The sequence below is a fragment of the Atta colombica genome, unplaced genomic scaffold, assembly GCF_001594045.1.
Source record: "Atta colombica isolate Treedump-2 unplaced genomic scaffold, Acol1.0 scaffold351, whole genome shotgun sequence".
Lineage (NCBI taxonomy): Eukaryota > Metazoa > Arthropoda > Insecta > Hymenoptera > Formicidae > Atta > Atta colombica.
In genome coordinates, this window is record NW_017259461.1 from 289764 (window position 1) to 313428 (window position 23665).

Here is a 23665-nt window from a genome sequence, read left to right on the forward strand (position 1 = left end):
GCATTTCGCACACGGATCGGATTTATAAAAGTAATGTTATCTCCTATCCATAGATTCATTAGACATTTTTACGTTTGCAAATTTAATCGTTAATAATTTTTACGTGTGCATTTATTGTTTGTGTCATATGAAACACACAGTAGAAAATATTTTGTACTTGTGTTAAAATTGATAGAAACAATTTATTATAATTGAAATGAAATAATAGTTAAATAATACTATATAAAGATATAATACTAATAAAGAAATAATAATAAAGACTAATAGTTAAATTTTCGAATTTTCTCGTGTTAAACTAGTGATTTTAACATCACTATAATTGATAAATTTTATTTGGAAAAGATATCGTTGAAATATATAATGTCTGCTTTAAAATGTAACAGGAGCCCTTTTAATTGTTCTTTTATACTTTCGATCAGAGAATTCTGTATCATTCCCATAATGAATCTGTATCTTCGGCCAAATAGAAACGAGACTTCATTTCATTTTAACTCATAAAATAAAATTTTAATTGGAACTCGTTGAAGAAGAGAAAATAGACTATTACAAGAAACCGATAATGTAAAATATCTATCAGAATGCAATTTATTCGATATTAAAGAATACTGATAATTCGGATTCTGGCAATTATTGTTTTTACGATAAAAATAAACATTCATATAATATCTCCATGCTTCTATAAAAGTGTCTCCTGCTTAGATAAGCTGCTTAAATAAGTTACAAATAACGGCAATAAAGAAGAACATCGATGGGCATCAAGGATGATTGTTCTTTCGAATTGTCGACAGTCGCAAAAGAATTCGGCACGTTTCGGTTAAGAGGTACGAAACGATGGAATAAAAACGATACTAACGAGATCGAAGGTGCAAAAAGGCTTTAAAGAGGAAGGATAGAGAATAGAACAGAGTGAGAGGCAAAGCGAACGAGCGGACGAGGTTGAACTTATTGCTATCGCGAATTGAAAATACGTTCGTGCTTAATCCGGCGGGGCTTACGGTCGCGTTTGCATATCCCGGCTGCCTACTTTCGCCCGGATATATCCTGCACCGCCATCGGTAGTTTTTGGCGAGTCCGTCGCGCCATCGCCGGTCTTCTCTCTCTCTTTCTCTCTCTCTCTCTCTCTCTCTCTCTCTCTCTCTCTCTCTTTCTTTTTTCTCTCTCTCTCTGTTTATTCGTACTCGCTTTATTACGTTCCCGGATTAATGCAAAGTTACAGACAAAAAGATCGTAGGTATTAAATGTACTGGCGCACGCATCGAAAAACAGAACGGATCCGTATCCGGCGAATAATATTACGTAGATGGACCGAAACGGCTATGGCTGCAGTAAGCGGTTAGCTTTTTACTGCGTCGCGAAAAATGCAAAACGATCCCCCTTTAACGTGAGCCACGGTCAGCAACACCGTGTGTCATCCTGGACAGGAAGCTGTTCTAACATGATGCACTATGAAAGATGCATGTTAAAATGCCTCTATTCAACATGCTTTTTAACCTCGTCATTTAAGTTGCTCATCACTAAATGTCGGAAGGGAAATATTTGGAAATTTTATTCTTTATTTTAAGAAAATATCCGGTTGAAAATAGATGAACTGGAAGAGTCTGATTATATCAATCAGAATTTCGATTATCTCAACTAGAATTTTAGTAGATTTAACCAGAAAATTCTGATTTGTTTACTTTCAACCAATTCTATTTAATCCAAGTAAACTTAATTTTACAGTCTGTCAAATGTCAAATAGTGCTACTTACTTATATATACTTGTACCGTTATTAAGATTTCAAAAGAGAACGTAATATCTTTTACACGAAAGTGATATATTTTGAGTTGTGTCGTTTTTATGAATAAAAAGGAGAGTTTTCTATAGAATGCAACATTGTTTTATTTTGAATTTGATGATTAGAGTAAACGTAAACTCTTATATAATTATATCACTTTTGATGAATTACTTATATAATTATATTACTTTTGATGAAAAGTTATAATTTTGTAGGATATAAAAATTCATAATTTAAAAAAAGTGGTTATTTCAAGAGTTGTAAAATAACAAAAATAATTTAGATTTCTAAGAGTATAGTCTTTATCAATATTATTTGATCAGTCAATAATTTTCTATGTTGATCATATAAGTGAAGACAACACACACTTAAGCATAACATATTTAAAATTAGAATTAAACTAATGAATATAATAATATCATATTGCCATGGGAATGATCAGATCTTTATATTTTTTTAACAATAAAAGAAAGTCTATTTTTTTGCTGCATAAAAACGTGAAAGTCTTACATAAAATAACATATTCGCCTACTCATTATAGACATATTAATATTTCACAAAAATAATAAACTAACATCGAATTTCTTCAATGTGTTGAAACGACATTACGATTTTTTAATCACGGTTTTTTTTAATGTACAAACGCGAGTATGCGAGACTGCAATTAGCATTGCGAAGTTTGTGGAATTGCAATATTACATTGTGCGCATTGGCGCTCTAATGAGTAACTCCCAGCAACGCGTCGTGTAAATTTGTTGGCTGACTCTCGTGCATTAGTAGTAACGGACGGGTGGGACGCTAATGAGTAGGCGAGGCAGACCGCCTGAGCGTGGACGCTGTTTGAATAGAGTGGAAGACGAAGTTAACTCGAACTGGCTAGATGAAGAGTCCGCGAAATAGCGCCAGCTTGGCGCAGTGCGATGCGATGCGGTGCGGCGCGGCGGGAGTCCGGCGGACAAATTAACAGCAGCGGCGACTCTGATTCTGTTTGCAAGGAATCACGACCATTGTGAACCTCGGAATCGCAGTGCAATTTCGATCACCGAATTTCACCACGTCCGTCTCCCTTCGTCGAAAGCCCATCCGGATTGAAACTCGAGGACAAGTTTCGCGATATTATACGAGGCCACGCGAGAAGACGGCGCGGCGTTTCGCTCGTGGCGTTACACAAAAGCGTCGTCGTGGCTGCGCTTTTATTTGCGTTCATTAGCCATTGCGCGTGTTATGAAACTCTATGTAACGCCGATCGAAAACGGGTGAGGGAGGGGGGGGAGAGTTTCTAGAAACTTTGTTCAATGGCCGAGTTCGTAAACCAATTACTCGTTATTTCATCCGTGAAATGATCACGGCCGCGCTTGTGTAAGTTTCCCGCGGACGTACGTATCGATGTTGCTCGTGTAATTTATTTATCTCGCAGTATTTTCCGGTACGCACGGAGTGTTCTATAAATCGAGAAATCCGAGAAAAACGTTACGTAGGGGAGTTTCATCCCTGGTATCGTGTGAATACTCATCATTCATCTCGATAGGAAACGTTGACGATTATTGTTAACATTCGTTTCACTTTTTTTCGACTCGTTCTCGCATTCTCTTTTTTTCTTTTATTACAGCTCCCGGACTAATGTCAGTTCGATATGGTCAGTGAAATTAATGAAAAAATATGTAAATGTAGAATCGAATAACTATTTCCAATTAAAATAAATATACAAAAATACCTACAAATGTACTATATATATACAAAATCTCTCTAAAAATGTTTGTTAAGAGCAATGAATTCCGGAGATCAAAAATAATTACGTAGACGTTGTCGGTGGCCGATCCGCCAACGCGACAAACCTACAATAATGTCCGGAGTGTCTTAACCTTTTGTTAATTCCATGCTTTCTCTGGGTAACATCTATCCCATTCAACAATGATCATCAATAACATTAATCAAGAACGTTTCTCGCCACGCCCGTATATTGCTCGACGATCCACAAGTTCTCTAAAGCAGTCCTTAGGATATTTACGTCATCTCGGCGATGAGGCTGGCGACTGAAGGAAGAAACGAGAGTCGCACCAAGGATACATTTATAAATGTATCGTTGTATACATTCGTGTATACACGGACATTCCTAGTTCCTACAGTTGCGGATTGTTCGCGGGTAACGTGGCCTTGTCCCGAGGTCACATGAGACTCACTCGACTTCAACTATATAGTCTAAGAGGGCTCTCTTGTCTTCTTCAAAAGCACCGTCTCCGGTATACAATCAAGCTTCCAAGCTCAGTTCGAGGACTTGTCTCTTTTGTCATTTTTTCTCTTGCTTCTTCCTCCTTGCCATTTCTTGCTCGCTCACTCTTCAACTATCCCTTCGTTCCCATCGGGTGACTTTCTCATCAGCCTCCCGTCTTGTTATCGTTGCCGTTGCTATCGTGGTACACTACATGAAATCACCACAGAGAAAAATGCAGAGACTATCTAGTCATAGTCCCTAACTATCTGCACGCGACTCATATTTTTACTTCATCTCTCTTTTCATTACCTTCTCAATATCTTCGTGAAGCTTCTTTCTTTTCCTTCGACGCACTGCCTTTGTAAATTTCTATACATTTCTCGTGAGTAACATTATTTGCTACCAATGAAGCTGAGAACTTTGTAAAAGGTCGAGTTCTGATGCCACAGCAATCTGATTTCGAAATGATTATGAACTTTTATTAAGCTTAGATAGAGAGATATGAAGAATTAAAAACGAAATGATTTTTAAGTCGATTAAAACGATATAATTATAGGAATGCTCATTAAGTTTTCAAAAGATCCGCGAAATAGGATTTTTAATAAAAAAAAATTCTATGTGTATTCACATAGAATTCACCTAATGAATTCACCTAATTATTGAATCAAATCGCGATTTTCCAGAAAATTGCCTTTTAACGTAAAATTTATGAAGATTATTGCAAATATAGGATAATTGAAATTTAATTTTCTTTACACAAAATATTTCTTTATAATATAATTTGAAATTCGCAAACTGATTATATTTATATGTCTACAAGGAAACTTAAGATGTGATATAAATTTCAGAATTTACAAAGAGCGTTATTTGTTATTCTGGACGAATGTATTGTCTCTAACCATCATATAATTTCGCTCACACATAATTAATATCTTTATACTACAGAAATAAAAAATGTTTTCTTGAAAAAATAACATCCTTTGGGTGAAAAGAGGAAGAGATTTTCGAATAAAGAAATCGCGGCTAATCTCGGAAAATGATATCGCGGATTCTCGCCGACGTAGTATACCCGAGAGAATCGCAAAAACGACCGAATAGTCACTGATCGGATGGGGAGTAGAACGAGCACATCTCCTCTCCCGGGAGTCAGCTTTCCAGTGAACTCTTCCCCGAAGAGTTTCCCAATTTTCAATTCCATGAATACTCGTCGCGCGCCAACGCGACGTTCCCTGCCCAAAATGGCCACCGTGAATCCCATCGTGGATCTTTTTGTCTCGCGTGACTTATCAACCGCGTGCTCCAGGAAAGAGGCGCATTGAAAATCACCGATTCCATTAAAAGTTCAGCGGATTTCCGGAGCTCGGTGTGGTTCTCATCCGTCTCACGTCATGATCTAAAAGATCAGCTCGGCACTACTGAATACTCAGGCCGTGTCATAGAAAGACTTGATTACTAACGGCCAATCTAAAAGCTGACAGTCGTCAGTAGTCTTTTTCGATTTTTTCCTTTCTCTTTTTTTTTCGTCTCTATCCTTTCCTCTTTCCTATCATGCAATTCGTAGAGAGTTTCACCATTCCTCTCATCACGAGCACTTCTTATCCTCACACCCCTCGGCGACCAGTTTCCAAGTCCTTCGCACTGTAAATCAGGCCCACCATTACCCAATTTCACTGGCTGACTCCATTACCAGTCTGCCCTCTAATTAGTCAGGCTCGATTAGGTTGGGGTGGGCCGGGCCGGGTCGAGCGAGGTAGGTTAGTGTCGGATTTGTTCCCCATTCCCCTCAAGAGCGCCAATTCAATCCCAAGGTCGTTCTCATCCTCTTTGGAACTTCCAAATTATACTCAATGCTTCTATATTATACCCGATCTCTTCTATTTCTCACTTGCTGCAGCGACGCCATTCTGCCATATATAATTCTACTCTCTCTACTTCTCTTTCCTTCCTTCTCTCTTTTTCTTTTTTGCTCACCTTCTCTCCCTTTTCTCGTCTTCTCCATTCCGTCCTTTTCATCTTTTCCACCCTTTCCCATTCTTTCTTTTTTCTTCTCTTTTTCTCTTTCGTGATCTTTTTCCTTCGTTTCACGTTTTAATGAAGTGATAAAACATACATGTGATTTTGTTTCGTACGTTGTCCGCATTTGTTCGCTTTTGATAATCCCTCATTTATATTGCGCTTGCATCTCGACATTGCATTTGGCTTTTTGGTGCAGTGCCGCTTATAACAGCTAATTAAATTCGCCTGATGTGTATGCATGCAAGTTAGTGATCATACAGATGGTTAATATCGTTACTCTAAATATTCAGTGTATTGTCCAGTAGTTCAGAATCGCAAAGGATTAACTTCACATTAACCTCGATTAACCTCGCTTAGCATGATTCATATGTCGAATTATTCGTTTTGGATAAGATCCGTTCGAGATTACAGACAAAAGCCATGTGAAATGGAAGAAGAATCGACTCTTATTAAGACAACAAAGATATCAACTTAGCCTTTACAAGTTCAGAATATCACGTTCGATACGGTAGATTCAATACGATAGAAACAGAGCTTAGTCAGACTGATTCATTACATTAATCTTCTCGAGTTTCTTCCTTTCTCTCGATGAAAGGGTCGACTTTTTTTCGCAAGCAAGATTGAAACCTTTCGCTTCATGTTCAACTCCGTCAATTCGAATTACCAACATATATAAAAAAATATTACAAAAAGAAGGTGCAAAATTATCTTTCTATATTACTAGCATTCCCTTAATGTTAGATAAAAATTTTTTATCCGTCGACAGCGGATTTATGCAGTATAGTATGGATGTTATATAATATTATATTTTAGTATATATGTACAATAACGTTTAATATTCTCACACACACATACGCACATCTGCACGTACGCACACACATTCTTTTTTATACGAGTTATATCATTTTGATCCCTTGAAATTAATTAGTGCCTTTTAGTCACTAATTAATATGAATTAAATGGATCTCATTGATCCAATTGTATTATAAATTTTGATATCAACTCTAGAGAATTAATAAATATTTCTGCTATTTACATTTAGGGCATTTGCGCATTTACATAATATAATAATTATTTGCGATATCTTATAAAACGCATAAACATTTGAGTCGTTCGCTTGTAAGATTCTAAAAAGGAACAAAAACAGCATTATTTCTGCAAGGTGGAAAGATAAGATGTACTTTACGATTGGCTAGCAGAAAAAAGATACAACTCGGTTGAATAGCTTCAAACTTTTCAACTACTTCGATGAATAATAAATACAATTTTTTTTTCTTAACTGTCGGGACGACTGTGAAGAAGTTTCTTAACGAAATTATCATTACGAGAAGATTTCACTGTTCGCGTTAGAGCGCAACAGGGATAACCGAAAAATGGTGGCGATTATTTTAATTTTGCACCACGTGTCGCATGTTCCCTTCGCGTTTCGCGCGGTTTATTTCCATTTCTCACAGCTGCCAGTGAACGTGCGTCCCGATGAAAATAATTCGGGCGATAAACCCCTGCAGGGGTAAAAATATGCCATTACCGGGCGCTCCATTTGTAAATGCGACGATTTTCGAGCGCGCAAGCGTTAAATATTAATTTTCTCGAAATAATGGGATTTCAAAACCACGGTACACAACTGAATGTGACACGCGATGTACCGACTGGTGGTCGGTACTTCGGAATTTGCGCAGAAAGACTCGATGAACCGTAAAATAATAATGATCCGCGATTAAACTGCGTTATACGCAGCCATCGTTCAGCGCGCCGTACGTTTTAATAATTTATTTCGCAACGTTCGTGCGCACCCTCCTGTCACGGTTCATATTAACGGCCGCGGTTTATTTATTATGAAACGTTTGCTAGCTGACCGAAGGGCCAGATCGATTTATTCTTCGATAGGCACGTCGAAAATACTTTTCGTCCATAAATCGAATTCGCGCGAATCCGTTCGAAGCATGCTTGCCTTGATTTCTCTTATAATATCAAACATTGCAACTTTGACATTATATTTTATGCTAAAAACAATATACAATAATTACAAATATGCATAGTTACAAATCGTGTGAATAATCAAACATGTTTAAATTTAAAAGCAGGCGATAATTGAGAATTTCTTATAAAAGAGAAAGATATAAATAAATGGAAATAATGGTTTTGCTGGGGTATCTAAAAATTTAGCTGGATACAAATTTGAAAATAATTTAATATTGAAATGAAATAAAATAAAGTAATAATATTATAACTCCAAGAATAAATGTAACACAAGTAAAATATCTATGTGAGTCTCTGATGCAGATCGCTGCGTTAAATTATATATTCATGACGTAGTAGATAATTCGCAGTCAACTGGGATGTACTTACTAAACAAAGTTAAAGTAAACGCAAACGTATCGACTCTGGATCTGTGTCCTCTTCAGTGCGAAAGCCAAGTATAAACTACTTGGAGACTCACATAAACATTTTACTTGTGTTAATCTTGTTGGACTATCAAAATGATTATGTAGATCGCTTAAGCATGAGCTTACTCAACAAAAAAAGTTGATATTCTAGTAATTTTGAGCGTTCTATGTAATTATTTTGATCTACCCAAATTATATTTTCAGATCTGTATCTAATTAAATTTTTAGATACTTCAGCCAAGTTTAGCAAAACTGTTTTTCCCTATTACATATTTAGTCAAAAGGATATTAAACTGAAGGATATTAGAATTACTTTTTTTATACCTAAAAAAAATTGATTTTATTTTGAGATATGAATTATTTTATATTGGTTTAAAAAAAAATGTGAAGCACTTACAACATTTTCTATAAAACTCTGTTAAAAATACATTTTTTCATTTTTCTTTATTTGATCTTGTTGAACAGATCGCACAATATCCCATTTATTTTCTCTTACCGGACAAAGAAAACCCAATCTATCATCAATTTAGCGCGCATAATTCAATCTGTTACAGAATGCTGGTAAATCTTGCGTTGCAACAACGCGAGACCCAGATGAGTTTTCGCGACCAGGAAATTGCATTTTCCGCGCCACTCCGCGTCGTGAAAGCCTTCGCGGCGTTTAAGCGAATACTTTCTCGTTCGTCCGCGATTCGCAATCCATCCGGCGCGCAGTCATGCAAATAACACCTTGAACGTATGTCCATAGGAATCGCACGACCAGCCAACCAGGGGATAAGAGCCAAGAGGAAGATGGTAGAGAAAACACGTGGGGGTTGGATATAGAGGGAGAAGGGGAATAGAAAGCATAAAGTCGCGTGGAAATCGCTCGTTTGTCGAGTCGTCCGTAAAAGGCGGCGGAGAGGCGGATGTAAGACCGCATACCGATAATTCCACGGAGTGCTCCGTGGAATTTATGAGGTTTAATCCTTTGCGGAATCCAAGAGAGGCGGCTCCCCCGTCTTCTCCTCATCTACCCTTTTCATCCACGGGTATACGATGGTTGAAGGGGATGAGTCGGGTCCGGCCCAACGGCAGGAGCCACACGCCTGTACTCGCACCGGAGATGTCGGGTTCAAAGTGCACGAAGAAGAAAACCCGCTTTTTCTCTCTCTCTCTCTCTCTCTCTCTCTCTCGTGTTCTCTGCCTCATGGACGAAAGAGCGGGCTTTAACGCCGGGCAATAAAATCCGTGGAGTGGCGTAATGCCTATACGAGTGTGATGCCCACGAGTATAATACCTGGAAGATACGTATACTCCCTCGATCTCCCGTAGGGGCAGCACAGCCGAACTTGGTGCACTTATTTCCTGCGTTATTCGGCGAAACGTAAAACGGAAATTAAAGCCGATAGACCGGGCAACGGCGTAGATAATTATGTTCGTTCACGTCTCTCCTTTTTGCGAAATTCAAGACTTATTTGCATATCAACGAACGAGTTTAAATCATCACGGCACGAGCTGTGTGCCCAGCGTATATTTTTGACATTGTTAGGACGCGCGTGTTCAATTCGAGGATGGATGACACGTGACAGTTTAATATTCCAAAGATAATGCCAAAATTTATAACACAATCACTGACGCTGTAAGATTGATAATTATAGTGTCTATAGCATTTATAAAGTCTGTTAATTCTACTGTATTTGTAAATGGAAATGTATATATTACTAATATAAGTATCACTTTGATGGAATTCTTCTTTTATTTTAAACACTTTTCGATCGATCGCTTCGCTCAATATCATTTAATTTATGTCAATTAAAAAGCAGTTAATTTCAAGGAATTAAAATGACATAAAAAAGAATACTACAATTTTGCTGAAATATCTAAAAATTTAACTAGACAACAGATCCGAAAAATATTTTATTGGATTATCCAAATAATTATGTAGAAAACATCATATCATAATAAATAATGCTGCTAAAAGTGACATTCTAGCAATCAGTTTAAGCGTTTTACGTAGTAATTTGATGGTCCAATAAAATTATTTTTAGATGTGTATCTATATAAGTTAAATTATTTATAGATATTTTAAAACTTTGATTTAAAATCAAGAAATATGCAGTTTGTTACAATTATTATGTCTCTATATAATCGCGAGGTCATCTTTATAATACTTTGATATCGTATTCTCGAGTTTAGTGAAAATCTTAGAAATCGAGCAGAATGAATCATTGTATTGACCAACGATATTAATATTCACAAAGAGCGAAGCATGCGACAGCATAATTGTTCGATGGTATGTTCGTTACAGAATGCGTGAAGTAAACAGCGACGTCACTGTTACGTGGAATTTGGTGACGCATCGGTATCGTACCCTTGGCGCGCTGGCAATCTTGTTATCATTCGCACGGTAAGGGTCGAATAAGGACGCAACGGCCGCTCGGTGTTGTATCATTATTCCTTGAGACACGAAAAGCACGGAGAGAAATTTGCGACGATTTTCCAATTTGTATGATTAAGTACAAATACGATCAGTGAGTTTACCGTAAGCGAGCGTTCGTTAAGGAAAATATTTCTCGTGATTTATTTATTTAATGAAGAAAAATGAATTAATGAAGAAATTACAAACTGTGATCTCTAATATGCTCCTTGTACATCGAGTATTTCTTATATCGCATTTTAATATAATTGTTTCTAGTTTGTAATTTTAGATTTACATATTAATATTAAGAATTAATGTTTTTTTATCAATTTGTTGCGTTCTAGTGTATATTTTGAAGTGTACTGATAATAATTCTAGTGGCATTGAATATCTACGACGTATCGTGAATTATAGACTTTTGCTATTGTTAGTATATTTTTGGAATGCACTGCTAGTTGAATATTAACTCAGTTCACGTTACACTGCACGACATTAGAACGAAGTTTGCGACAATGTTCACTGCTCAATATCTTTCGTTACTCACAGAACATACGACAGCGATTCCGAAATTCGGGTACATGATGTGCTAATTAGTAAGTACTGTAATAATTAAATTCTATGTTTTGATATCTGTTAGTATGAATAAGTCGGCCGTTAACATTTGAGCAATGTCTTGGAATACATTTCACAAGATTGTTCGACCGAAATCTAATGCTCGTCGACAAGGCAATGGACACATTTTTGGATATTATATTTTGCGGAGCCTCGATTTTAACTCGTTTGTTCTTGTAACACGGAACAACAATTGATCCTAAACGCGCGAGCATATTCTATTTATTAAATTTAAAATGCGGAAAATGTAAAATCCATTCTTCAATTGCGTAAGCGTACACGGAGAGATTTTTTTCTTAGAATTTAATTGAAAGTTTACCTGAAAATTTGATAGTCCTAGGACAACATTTCGAAGAATTTTATGTAAATTTCTCTCATTTATTAATAAGACTATAATAAAATGTATAATAAGTTTGATTAATTTTACTAAAGTATGATAAAAATCTTCGAAATATTATACACAATTACCATATTTTCAGGATAAATTTTAAGAGACAATTCTGTCCGTACAGATATAAGTCGTTGTAGTTATAAAAATCAGTGGAATATATTATTTTCGTCAAATTCGTGAGTAGTAAATCAATTCTTACAATTACAATCACGTACGACGCTTACGTTTTTGAATACAGTTGAGGCAAGGATAACCGTCATGCCGCGGGAACTGTGTGAAGTTATGTGCGCGTCGTCCCGCGTGAAGGTCAATCCGCGTTTTTCTGCGCCATTGCTCCGCCGGTGACGGCCGCCGCTCGTCGTTTTGTTGCGCATTTAGTTCTCTAATTTACAGAATTATCGCCAAGTGGAAACGTAGCTTTGTTAGATTCTTTCCTGATAATCCACCGCGATGTTACGAAGTGATTAATCTTCGGGAAAGCAAAGCGTCGCGCGGTTATCATAATTCGCAGGTCGTCAGTGCGCGATTGTAACCTTTGCGCGAGTGTGTGTGTTTGAACGTAACGGATCAAAAGTATCATGGAGTGACAAAAAGGAGAGCGGCGATGAGTAAGCAAATCTCAGCTTCATTGAATCGTTTTTTCACGCGGTTAATACCGCGTCGTTATAAAATGTGTCGGGATTAATATTGAGAATGCCGTACGAAATATCGCGCGATTGTTATATTGTTATATTATCTATGCGCGATCGTAAGTTAGTTTTCACGAGTGCTTTAGTGCAACAAAGAAGCACCCACGGAGAAACGAGAAAGAGGGAGACCTGGGAGGCATTAGGCAATAACGGTGGAGTAACTATAGGTGAGTTATTTATTCATTTATTTATTTGTTACTTGCGGAATATTAATCATTTATCTTCGCGATAATCCACGTTTTTGCTGTGATGTACATACAAGTGCAATATTATATATTATTTTGAGAAACTTAAAATAAATATTTAATAAAACATTTATGATATTTAACATAATATAAAATATAAACTATAAAATATTTTAACATATCAAAAAAATTTTATAATTTTGATTATTTGTATAAAAATTATAGAGATTTTTATTATTTTATTTTCGTTAAATTTTATAAAAATTTAAATTATAAAATCTCAATAAAGTTTTTTGAAATTTTTTTTAGTAAATAAATAAAGTAATCACGTGTAATAATTATTTAAAAAAATTTTTATTGATTCGGACATTATTTTAATTTGGATAAATTGTGCGTTATAGATTACTGTTGTATACTACAACTCCGCTGCTGCACATCGTACTGGTGAGTTAAATTATTTGTTAATTTAAGACAATAGATTTGTGAAAATTACATCAGAAATATATGGTACAAAAATATCGGAAAAACTAAAGTAAATTAAAAGTTCCATTCTCTTTATAATATAAAAATTTTAATTTTTAATAACAAAAATGTATGTACGATGTTTTCCATCATTTATTTCTACAAACTGTTATACGAATTATATTTTTATCATATTTGCGAAATGCTAATAATTCAAGTTATAAGTTTCAAAATGTATTATAAATAAATATAATATTTCATTAATCTATTGCCTCGATGGACCGAAATGAATGGACTAATTGTAAAACTAATTAGTGGAAATATTTAATCCTGAAAAACATAATTCCATTCATCCGTTAAATTCCTCGTTAAATTCATTATTCGCGTATGTCATTGCTAAATATCAGTTAATTTTAAATGTATACGAATATTACTTTAATAAAGCATTTTTTGAAGAATTTTAAGGGAAATGTTATGAAAAATATATTAATAAATATTATAAAGATATTCTAATAAGTAAGTTGTTAACTTAAGTATTTTGAATTCTTTTATATTCTGAAATTTTTTTATCAAAAAAATTATTAGAACATGCAAAATTTATTGAGTGATAAAATATTATATAAATTACATCTGCGATAATCTTTAATGAATGTTAAGTAGTTCTTAATGAATATTAAATCCGCAAATAATTTGAAAGAATTTGAAAGAAAATATATTGAGAATTGTGATTGTGCGTATATTTCAATAAAGATAAACCAAATGTGCACATGTAACATAAAGAAAAATTGAATAATTTGATATTTTTTAAATATTTATATTGAATGGATTCAATAGATCCACTGTAATTCCGAAGAGTAAAGCGGAAAATATCCTCGACATCAAAACTTATGTTAATCTTTTTCCTTATAATTTAATTTGTGATCGCGTATATCATAGTTGGGGATAAAGTCATTCGCACAACGAGACAATCACGATTCTCAATCAAGTTTACGATACGTGTTTGGCTTATCGTATCACACATCTTGTTTCATATTATAAGATAAAGAATTAATAATTATTTATAAATTCTTGATTTGGTTGTGTGAATATCTAAATCATTGCGTTACGTGTCAACAAATTACACGAGAACTAAATATAAATTTTGAACTCTGAAACGGAGGATGACGCTTCCTTCTCTTTCATAATTCCGCTAAATATAATCGCGAATTATATCATCCGTGAGTCCAGTACGAACTTTCTTTTCTTAATGCAATTCACTTGATACCGATAAGCGTGAGGTTGCCATTTTCCGTTTAATGGCTGGGGGCGCGCGGGATATAATTTCTCTGCCTCCATGCGTGCATCGGTGTTTTTTTTTCTGCGGGCACGTCGCAGCTCAGGCTAGTTGCAACTTTCTCGCCCAATTAAAAATAATTGAATACAAAATCCGCTTTAATTTGCCAACTTTTAGACGGCTTGTGATAGGAGCTCGCGTAATTATGCACGGGGACTATAAGGCGCGCACTTCACTAAAAGCGCTCTCACGCCCTCACGTTTTTACCATCATGCCTTTATATTTTTACGAGAAGTATGCATCACTCGGTCATGACGGATATACGACAAAAGATACGGGCGTGCGTCAAGCTTTTATGCCGAAAAGAGGAAAGGGGGATGAGAGACGCGATAAAAGCGACTCCGGGAAAAAGCAAAGTGCTCGTATGCGATTTATTGTAATCACCATTAAAACATGGTAGGCAACAATTTGCAGTGACGTTCAACGATGCGAATTCATGAGTCGCGTTTGCAATACGCGACCAGATAGGATAATGTTACGATGATATCTTGCGAGTCTGCCATTAATTTTTTACTTTACGTTTCTTATATCGGGTTAGAAAAAAAAAGAAAGAGAGATTGAATCGCCGTTTATTTGGCGATTCTGAGACACAGTCCCTTCGAGTTTGTCACACAAATACATTATACATATAAAATATACATGTATATGAAATAATACATTATAAAAATTGAAAGACCCTAACTACAAAAAGTGTGTTCTTTAAAATAATAAGATTATAAAAAAAAAGAAAAGTAATATACAATTAAAAGTAATATACAATTAAAGAGAGAAAAAGAAAATGTTTATTAGAAAATATAGGGCAAGTATAGGGTTTTTCTAAGAAGACATTAACAAAATAAATTTAAATTAAGAAAAAGCTAACAATAAGTATGACAGTTGATAAGTAAATTGCGAAAGATCTACAGATTGAGTGGAAAAGAATATGTACAACAATACAAGGAAAATGAAGATAAAGTAAAATGAAACAGAATACAGTGAATGTGATGCATGGTAAAATAAAAAGAAAAGAAAAAAGAGAAGGGAAGGGAAAACTGCTTGACGCCTTATCGATCATACCGGGCTTGTCGCACGTTCGTCGCTCATTTACGAGAATAATAACATCGGGCGATATGCGTTGTTTGCAAACCGCGAATGATATAGATTCGTATGGGATATCGTTGCGCGGAAGATGCCGTCCGTAATGGATCATTACTAATGTATCATTACTCGAATATTTCAACGACGTGGAATTGTCGACGCACATATGTACGCACGAAAATTCGTCTCTCCCGAGTTTAATTATATGACGTTCGTGGTTTCTGAACGGCTTGTCCGTAAACGCGAAACGACGAAAATGATAATTAGCGCGCGTTTACAACATTCGCCGCGAAATCATTCGCTGCATGCATAAAAATCGCTCGCTTTTGTTCATCGTCTATTCACACGTTGTCGATGTGCAGTTAAATACACGCGTCCAATAAAAAGGATCCATTCGCTTTTCGCCGTGGAGCAAAAAGAAGGATGGATTTTCGATAATTTCCCGAACGTAGTAGACGTTCGTCGACATTCGACTTCACCTCCTCTCGTAAATTCCTCGATGAAAATCGTATTTCTTTTCTTTTTTTTTCGTAGGAAGAAGCACGTATTATCACTTTGCTAAAGAGCGCCCATCGACGTTTTTATTACCATCCTCATCATATATGGCGTGCATGCGTGAATGCACGTCACTGCTAATATTTCGCTTAAGCTCGCGTCGTCGCTTAAGCTTTCGTTAAAAATTTTATGTGTTATGTGAAAGATAAATTTAGAGAGAGTTCACACTCTGGTGATTGTTCCGCCTTTGTTTTCTGCGTTTTTTTTTTAAACATGCATTTAAGGTTTTCCGAAAAATTTACATTCTGTCAATTGTTCCTGCGACAGACAATATTTTTCCTCGCCAATTATGAAACTACACACTGAGAGAAAAATGTTTGGTATTTGTAATTAAAATTGGAATAATTTTGTTAGGATCTATTTTTTATTATTGCTATAATAAATATATTTATATACAAAAAATATATAGTTAGTCTCGAAAATAACTGTAGATATAATTGTTTTCCAAGTCAAATGTTTATTTTTTTTTATTTAGAATTGCTTCAGAAAAATTGTTTTTCCGTGTATAAATACAATAATTATTGTTGACTTGCTTGTAGCAAGAATAATGATAAAAATGGAGTTTCATTATTTTATTATGTAATAATAGACACAAACACATCAAATATTTTTCTCTCAATATGCAAAAAAAATCCACGGTGCAACAATATATTTTTTTTATATTCGTTCATCTTCGATGCTAGGGAAAGTTTTTTCTCTGCTGAAATCATTAATTCTCTTTGTGAACGCGTTAGTAGCTCTCCGCCAAGGTTGAAACATCGCGAGAAGTGGAAGGAATATCCAATTCTGAGAAGATAATAAGGCTACGACATTGTCGATAAGCATCAGCAAAATGGGGAGAGCTACTTTTAGGAGCGGCTCGTCGCTTCACGACGAAAACGAGGTAAAGCGAAGGAAACCGCGATGACTTTCCGCGCGACCTCCGATGCCCCGAAGCCCCTCTTTCTCCTTGGAATTTAATAAAAATCCGAGAGCTTCCGGAATCGAGCTCGCAACCCGTCGTCGCTCTCCTGGGTTCCCATCAGGGAACATTATGCGTTTCGACTCTTACCTCGGTGCATCGCCCTTCGATTCTATTTCGCCTTACTTTTCTTAACCGCTATCGCACTTCTTTGTGACCTTCTGAGCATCTCTCTCTTGTTCTTTCCTGTATTTACGTCTCATTGGAAGACGTTTCATTTGTCTCGAGTAACCTCCAGACAAATTGCGCCGAGCGATGTTTGGGTTGATTATTTTGACGTATATAACGTTATTCGGTCAACGGATCGATTGCACGTTACAGTATATATGTATATGTTAAAGCTGAGAATAACTCAGTCTATTTAAATCAATCTCATATAAAATATTACATGTATTTGTATACTTTTGTATACATGGAAAGAACGGTTTTGCTGAAATACCCCAGAATTTAATAAACAGATTTGAAAATGATTTTGTTGGTTCGTTAAATATACTTATACTAATAAATTATGCATAACACTCAAACATTGATGACAAAAAATACTGTAAAAATGTTCTACATTTTAGTAACCAGTTTATGCATTCTGCATAATTATTTTGATAGTTCAAAAAGAATTCAGGTCTATAGGTGAATTTTTAAATATTTCAGCACAATCGTTTTTTCCATGTAATATACAGTTTATATATGTAAGCACAAAATAATATCGAATTCACAATAATTGCATACTTTATACGGTTACAAAGGTATTACAATCCGTAGGAAAAAATACGAGAAAATAAACATTGATCATTATGTAAAAATTATGTTAAAGTCCACTATCTTTGTTGTCTGCCGGATTTAATATTGCCCCGCAATTCTTCCTCGTGACCTAAACTAAAAGAATGAGACGTCAAAACTGGTGAGAGAAAGAAGAAATTGGGAGCTTAGGATAAACGGGATTGCAGAGTCGAAGCCGAGGCTCGGGGTTAAATACTTTCCCGTTCCGGTATTCAGCTTCGTTTACTCGACAACGCAGATTTTCCCTTTGGCCCGATTCGCAAATGCATTCCTTTTGCGCCGATTCACAGAGGAAAGCGGTGGGTACGGCTAGGCGGATCGATTGTACCCTTTGGATTTATCCTCCTGAGAGACCGCAGGCGGTGTTACACTTTGTAACTACGGTCCAACAACGAAACTACGAAGCTCCATGAGTTTCAGCTATCTGCCGCTCTTTAAGCTTTGTGCGTAAAAAACGGCCGGCGTGCTTATTCATAACATTTTATATCTTAATAATACGAATGCAATTTCTTTATATTACACGCATTATTATTTATATTCATGTTTAATTGGGAAAAGTCGCGCGAAAAATTAAAAAAATCGTATCAAAATGCCACTAGCAACGAGACAATATTAATATTCTTAATCGAGCTATGGCAATCATGCTATGGCAAAACGTTGTAAATGATAAAATTGTGAAAACGCATTTCATTGTATAAATGGATTATAAATACTTATGTTATATCATATATTAATATTTGGTACGGACAGTCCTGCTATTACAAACGAAGAAAAATGGATGGTGCAATTTAAAACATTATAAATCTAATTGATATTTTTACTTAGATTTACAATTCTTGACTTGCATTTTTATCTTTACCAACGTTTTGAAATTTTAACACGATATTTTTAAAAATTAGAATTACTTAACTAAAAATTTTTGCAGACTGATTGTTCATATTTCTAGTTAGGTAACTGTCCCAATTACTATCCCTATTAGTGTGCTTTTGTATTTTGATAAGTCATAAGGAAAATTAGCACGAATAAATAAAAAAAAATATTTTTTCTTGTTAAATTAAATTATTAATGCATATTACGATACCGAATATAATATTTTATTTTTTGATTATTAAAGTATTTTAAATATTTTTCAAAAGATATGAGGAATTTATGAATGTGAATACAATAATACGTACTGCAAAATTTTAAGCTTGTCCTTATTAATGTGCCTTGTTGGAGCTGAGAATGTTGTGTAATAAGTGTGACCTTGAAATAAATATAATTGAAATGATTTATATAATATATATTAACTTAAACAATTAGCTTAAATTTATTATCTGTTTTAGTAACTATATGTTAAAATAAGTCAAATGTGGATAGGCAGATTGGGAGCACATTAATAAGGCCATCGCCGCTTGGAGGACTCACTAATAGGGACAAAAACATTTTTATTTTTGTCAAAAATTATATTATAAAGTAAAACTGATAAAGAAAAACTGATATTGATTGTAAGCAGATAAAATTAAAGTTACAATATTTAATAATTCAGTAATAAGCAAGTTGATTAAAAAGCACATTAATAGGAACAGTTATCCTATTACTAATTTTTATATATAATAGAATATAATTTTTTTATAGAATATTCAAAGTGACAGTTTTCAAAAAAATAAAATAAAAATTTTCTTTTTTCTAAAAAATTAAAAAGTAGCATTTACAGTATTGTGTGTGTGCGTGCGTGCGTGCGTGCGCGCGTGTGTGTGTGTGTGTGTGTGTGTGTGTGTGTGTGTGTGTGTGCGCGCGCGCGCACGTGCGCTTTGGCTTCAATTTATTAAAAAAAATTAATTAAAAGCAACTACGCTGTTATGAAAATGCGATAAATGATACACTTACGATGCATTTCAATCGCTACCGATGTGGATACGGGTTGACTGATATTATTGTTGGATGCTTGACAATCGAACACCGCATGAAGATCTGCTCTTGACAATTCTCTAACTACTAAGGTATTTCTACGAAGAGCAGGAAATTCGCCTGGTTCATCTTTAGAATCTAAAAGCGTTTCTCCGCGCCACCATCTCACTTTAGGCTCGGGGCGACCTGGAAACAAATACCATAAAATTTATTAGCTTTGTCAGAAATAAGAAAGAAGAACATTATTAAGCTAGCACAACCATAATTGCAGCACAATTGAAAAAACGTACACATCAATTTAGTGCTTTTTCATTATTAATTTGTTGTCATATTCGCAATTTTATTACTTTAATCGATTTGATAAAAATAGTGGCTGATTTTCAGTTATATTTCTCGACTAGAGCAATAAAATCGTGAATAATGCAACAAATCAGCAAAAAGGCACTAAATTCATATATACGATTTATTCAATTGTATTACAGTGACTGTGTCGATATTAGGTCGAAATATATTCATGTATTAAATTTGAATAACATTTTTAACATTAGAGAGAGTTCGTACTTTTATTTTTAGTTTTCTTCGTTTTTCTGCACTATGATATTAATAATAATCCCAACTAAAGATATGTGTATTTAAAATGCTATTTTTTGCTGTTTGCAGTCTAAACGAACAATTAGACAAATAAAATCAAATTATTTATAATGCCTTTAAATTTTTTTATTTTAAGTATCAATTAATGTGTGCTCCCTCAATATTGGATTATTGGAAAACATTGAAGTTGTTTGAAATTCAACAAAAAATATATTACGTATATCTATGATAATATCTTCTAAGAGATAACGTATTGAAAATTTTATTAAGTGCAATATTTTATATCATTTGACTTGTTACAAAATTTCTCGAGAATACATGAATTTTGGAATTATTGCTTTCTTCAAGAAAACTATGTTGCAATAAATCGATATATTGCTCATGTCAATATTCAATATACAATGTATCGCACGTATTCTTTTCTGTCTTACTACTTTTTCGCGAGAGTTTGCCAAGTTCTGTGCATATACGTGCATTCGTCCTCTTTTGACCGCCCACATCGGTGTAGGCTGCTCGGTGCGCGTTAATTCATAATTCATAATGGTCGTTGCGTGCGGATAATCCCTCGAGGGTGAATATCCCGTTAAAGGGAGACGGCAAGTCGGAGGGGCGGTCTAGCTTGTACCGGAGCGACCTCATTATTTTTTACCGGACCTATTTTCGTTTAGGAGGGACAAGCAGAAAAACACGTGCAGCAACGGAGGACGAAGGATAGTTGCGCGGGGTTTGTAGAATGGAATTGTAGGTAGCGGTGAAGAGCGATGGTAAGAGCAGCATAGCACTGTCGTGTCCCTCGGGTGGCAGCATGCGAGGTAATAAAAATAAATTTATTATCGTTATTGCCTTCGCCTTGTCGGCACAGCAACGCGCGTTCGCGCACGGATATTAAAATGTAATAGAATAAAAGGGAGCGCCGAACGAATGCATGCACCGCGATCGCCATTAAAGCACTTGACATTTTGTCGAATCGTTTAACGATCTGAGCAGTATCCTTTTAATTCCGTATTTACATGGAGATAACGCACGCAAGGGATAAATGGCGATTCAGAAAATCTATACAGTAATAATAAAGTATATATTCTCATATTTTCATTCTCTTTACTAGGGATTCAGATATATTTTCATGTAACGACATTGTATGCAATGTTATGGCACATTGTGTACAATAACTGCTGAAGGAATCTGAAGAGTAAGACACAATAAGAAGAAATATTAGGAATAAATATTAAATATAAGAAATAAAAAAATTAGGAATAGAGATTGAACATAACGTATAATGAATACAGATAAAACATTTATACATTATTTGTATAAATTTCTTATTCGTACGTTTCTATATTTATTTTCTATTATTTTTATTTTTAATATTGAATTATAATATTTAATATTTATTCTAATACATTTCTAATATTCATTTCTTAATATTTCTTCCATTACGAGCAGAATTTAAAGACAGGATACGCGATAAAAAGTGTAGCATTAAAACACAAGCTAAGTTTGAAATTTTTAAAAATTCTCGCGACCCCGCACCATCGGAGTTCCGAGAAATATTTTTTATCCGTAATATCAGAATGCGGTCGTGTGAAGTTTTAATTAGACGCTATAACTAAGAATACACGATTCCGTGGTCTACAGGATGAGAGCGCGACTGTTTTACATGCAAGAACGAGAAAATGGATAGAAGAGCCCATTCTCACCAATTATTCTACCGGCTTTTTCGCGCCGTATTTACGGGGGCAGCCTGCAGGAAAGAGAATACCTAGAGTATTTTCATTTGACCTGGCTCTCATTATAGAAAGTAGGACTTACCTCCAGAGACGAGGCACTGCAGTCTCATGTCACCACCTTCTTCGTAAGGGCCTGCCACCGCTGGGACGGTTTTACCGCGTTCGTCGATAATGTTCGGTTTCTGTGGCGGTACTGTAACAGCAAAAGAAAAAAGATAGGTAAAATATCAAGTCTGTCGTGAGTGCAAATATCCTGATCGCTTAAGAAGAGCAAAGTAATTATTTTAGGTTGATACTTAAAAAATGTGCGAAGAAAAATTATAGATAATTTTATTTAATAATAAATTAATAAATAATAATTAATGGTTTTGGATCAATATCTAAAGAAGTGCAACAGAAAATGAATAATTTTCAGAATGAAATAATTTAAATAATGAAATAATTTCATTTAGCAACTGTGGCGTGTATAAAGTCTGATGCATTCCAAATATATGCGATTCCATAAAATCATTATTTCATATACGCCAATTTAGAATTTAAAGATTAATTTTTGGTTTGTCTATCGATCATACATTATAGCACGTATAATTATAATAGACAAACCGAAAAACTTGACAAACCGAATTATATTTTCGTTTTGTTAGTTTCTCATTGCAAATTCATCACGATGAATAAGTACCCATGTAAAAGTATCGTCTGTGTTATTTTGAAACTGGCCGTTTTTGCCAGTTATGCTGCAGCGCTTTTCAGTCGAGAGATACAACGCTCGGTGCAACCAATCGTTCGAGCGGTTTCGAGTTTGACCGCCTCTGACACCGCTACGAGCTATTTAAGCACAGATAGGAAACTTTCCATGTAAGTCAGTGGCGTCCGGGGAGGAGTAATTCACGATACTCATGCCACGAGCACCGCACGAATAGTCGAACAAGCAGGTGTACAGGTGTTACAGGTAACCGCTGGAAACTCATGCGAACGAATGAGCCAGCACGAAGACGCGGTCCGGATAGTAGTTTAGCGAAAATTTTGCTTCGGTACCGCAAGATAGAAGATGCAGAACAAGATCTATTCTCCCGTTCCATCGAATATATTAATATTATACGTTAATTAACTATGAATTTCTAACGTTATTTTCTCGGCTATTTGAGATTTTGCAATACATACGAGAGAAACGCTCTTCGTAATTGGATTGATATCAGCTATGATCCTTCCGCGATACCGCGCAACCTCTTATTATGTCGGTGTAATTCGTACACCTACCGTATACAATAAACCATTTTGCGTGCAAGGAAACAATGCTCCACGAGATATCAAAAGGGCACGTGAAGGGGGAGGTCACGCGGGAATCCCCCGGTTAGGTATAGTTCGTTCCGACATGCGGATGGGTGGAAGGGTCGGTCTATCGTGGCGTGTAAACGCTGGCAATTGAATATCGGAAATAGCGGCGTGTCGGAACGTCAGAAGGTGAGTGGCGAGCGTATTGCTTCGAGGATAGGCTGCAGTCGCGGTCGGGATGTCGGATGTCCGTCCAAAGGAAATAGGGTTGCCCTATGAAAATTCACGATGGCGAACGAAGCTTTGAATGAATCGATATTAACCCAACCTGATTCCGTAATATATATATATA

The 23665-nt window shown here is 35.4% G+C and overlaps 1 protein-coding gene across 1 annotated transcript in view; it reads right to left on the bottom strand.

The window, feature by feature from the left end:
• The window catches only part of LOC108690782 (synaptogenesis protein syg-2-like), a 68687-nt gene that overhangs the window by 35310 nt on the left and 9712 nt on the right, over window positions 1-23665 (bottom strand). The window contains 2 exon segments of the mRNA XM_018198254.1: window positions 19703-19909; window positions 22124-22234. Of these exon segments, the coding sequence (XP_018053743.1) occupies window positions 19703-19909; window positions 22124-22234 (318 nt within the window).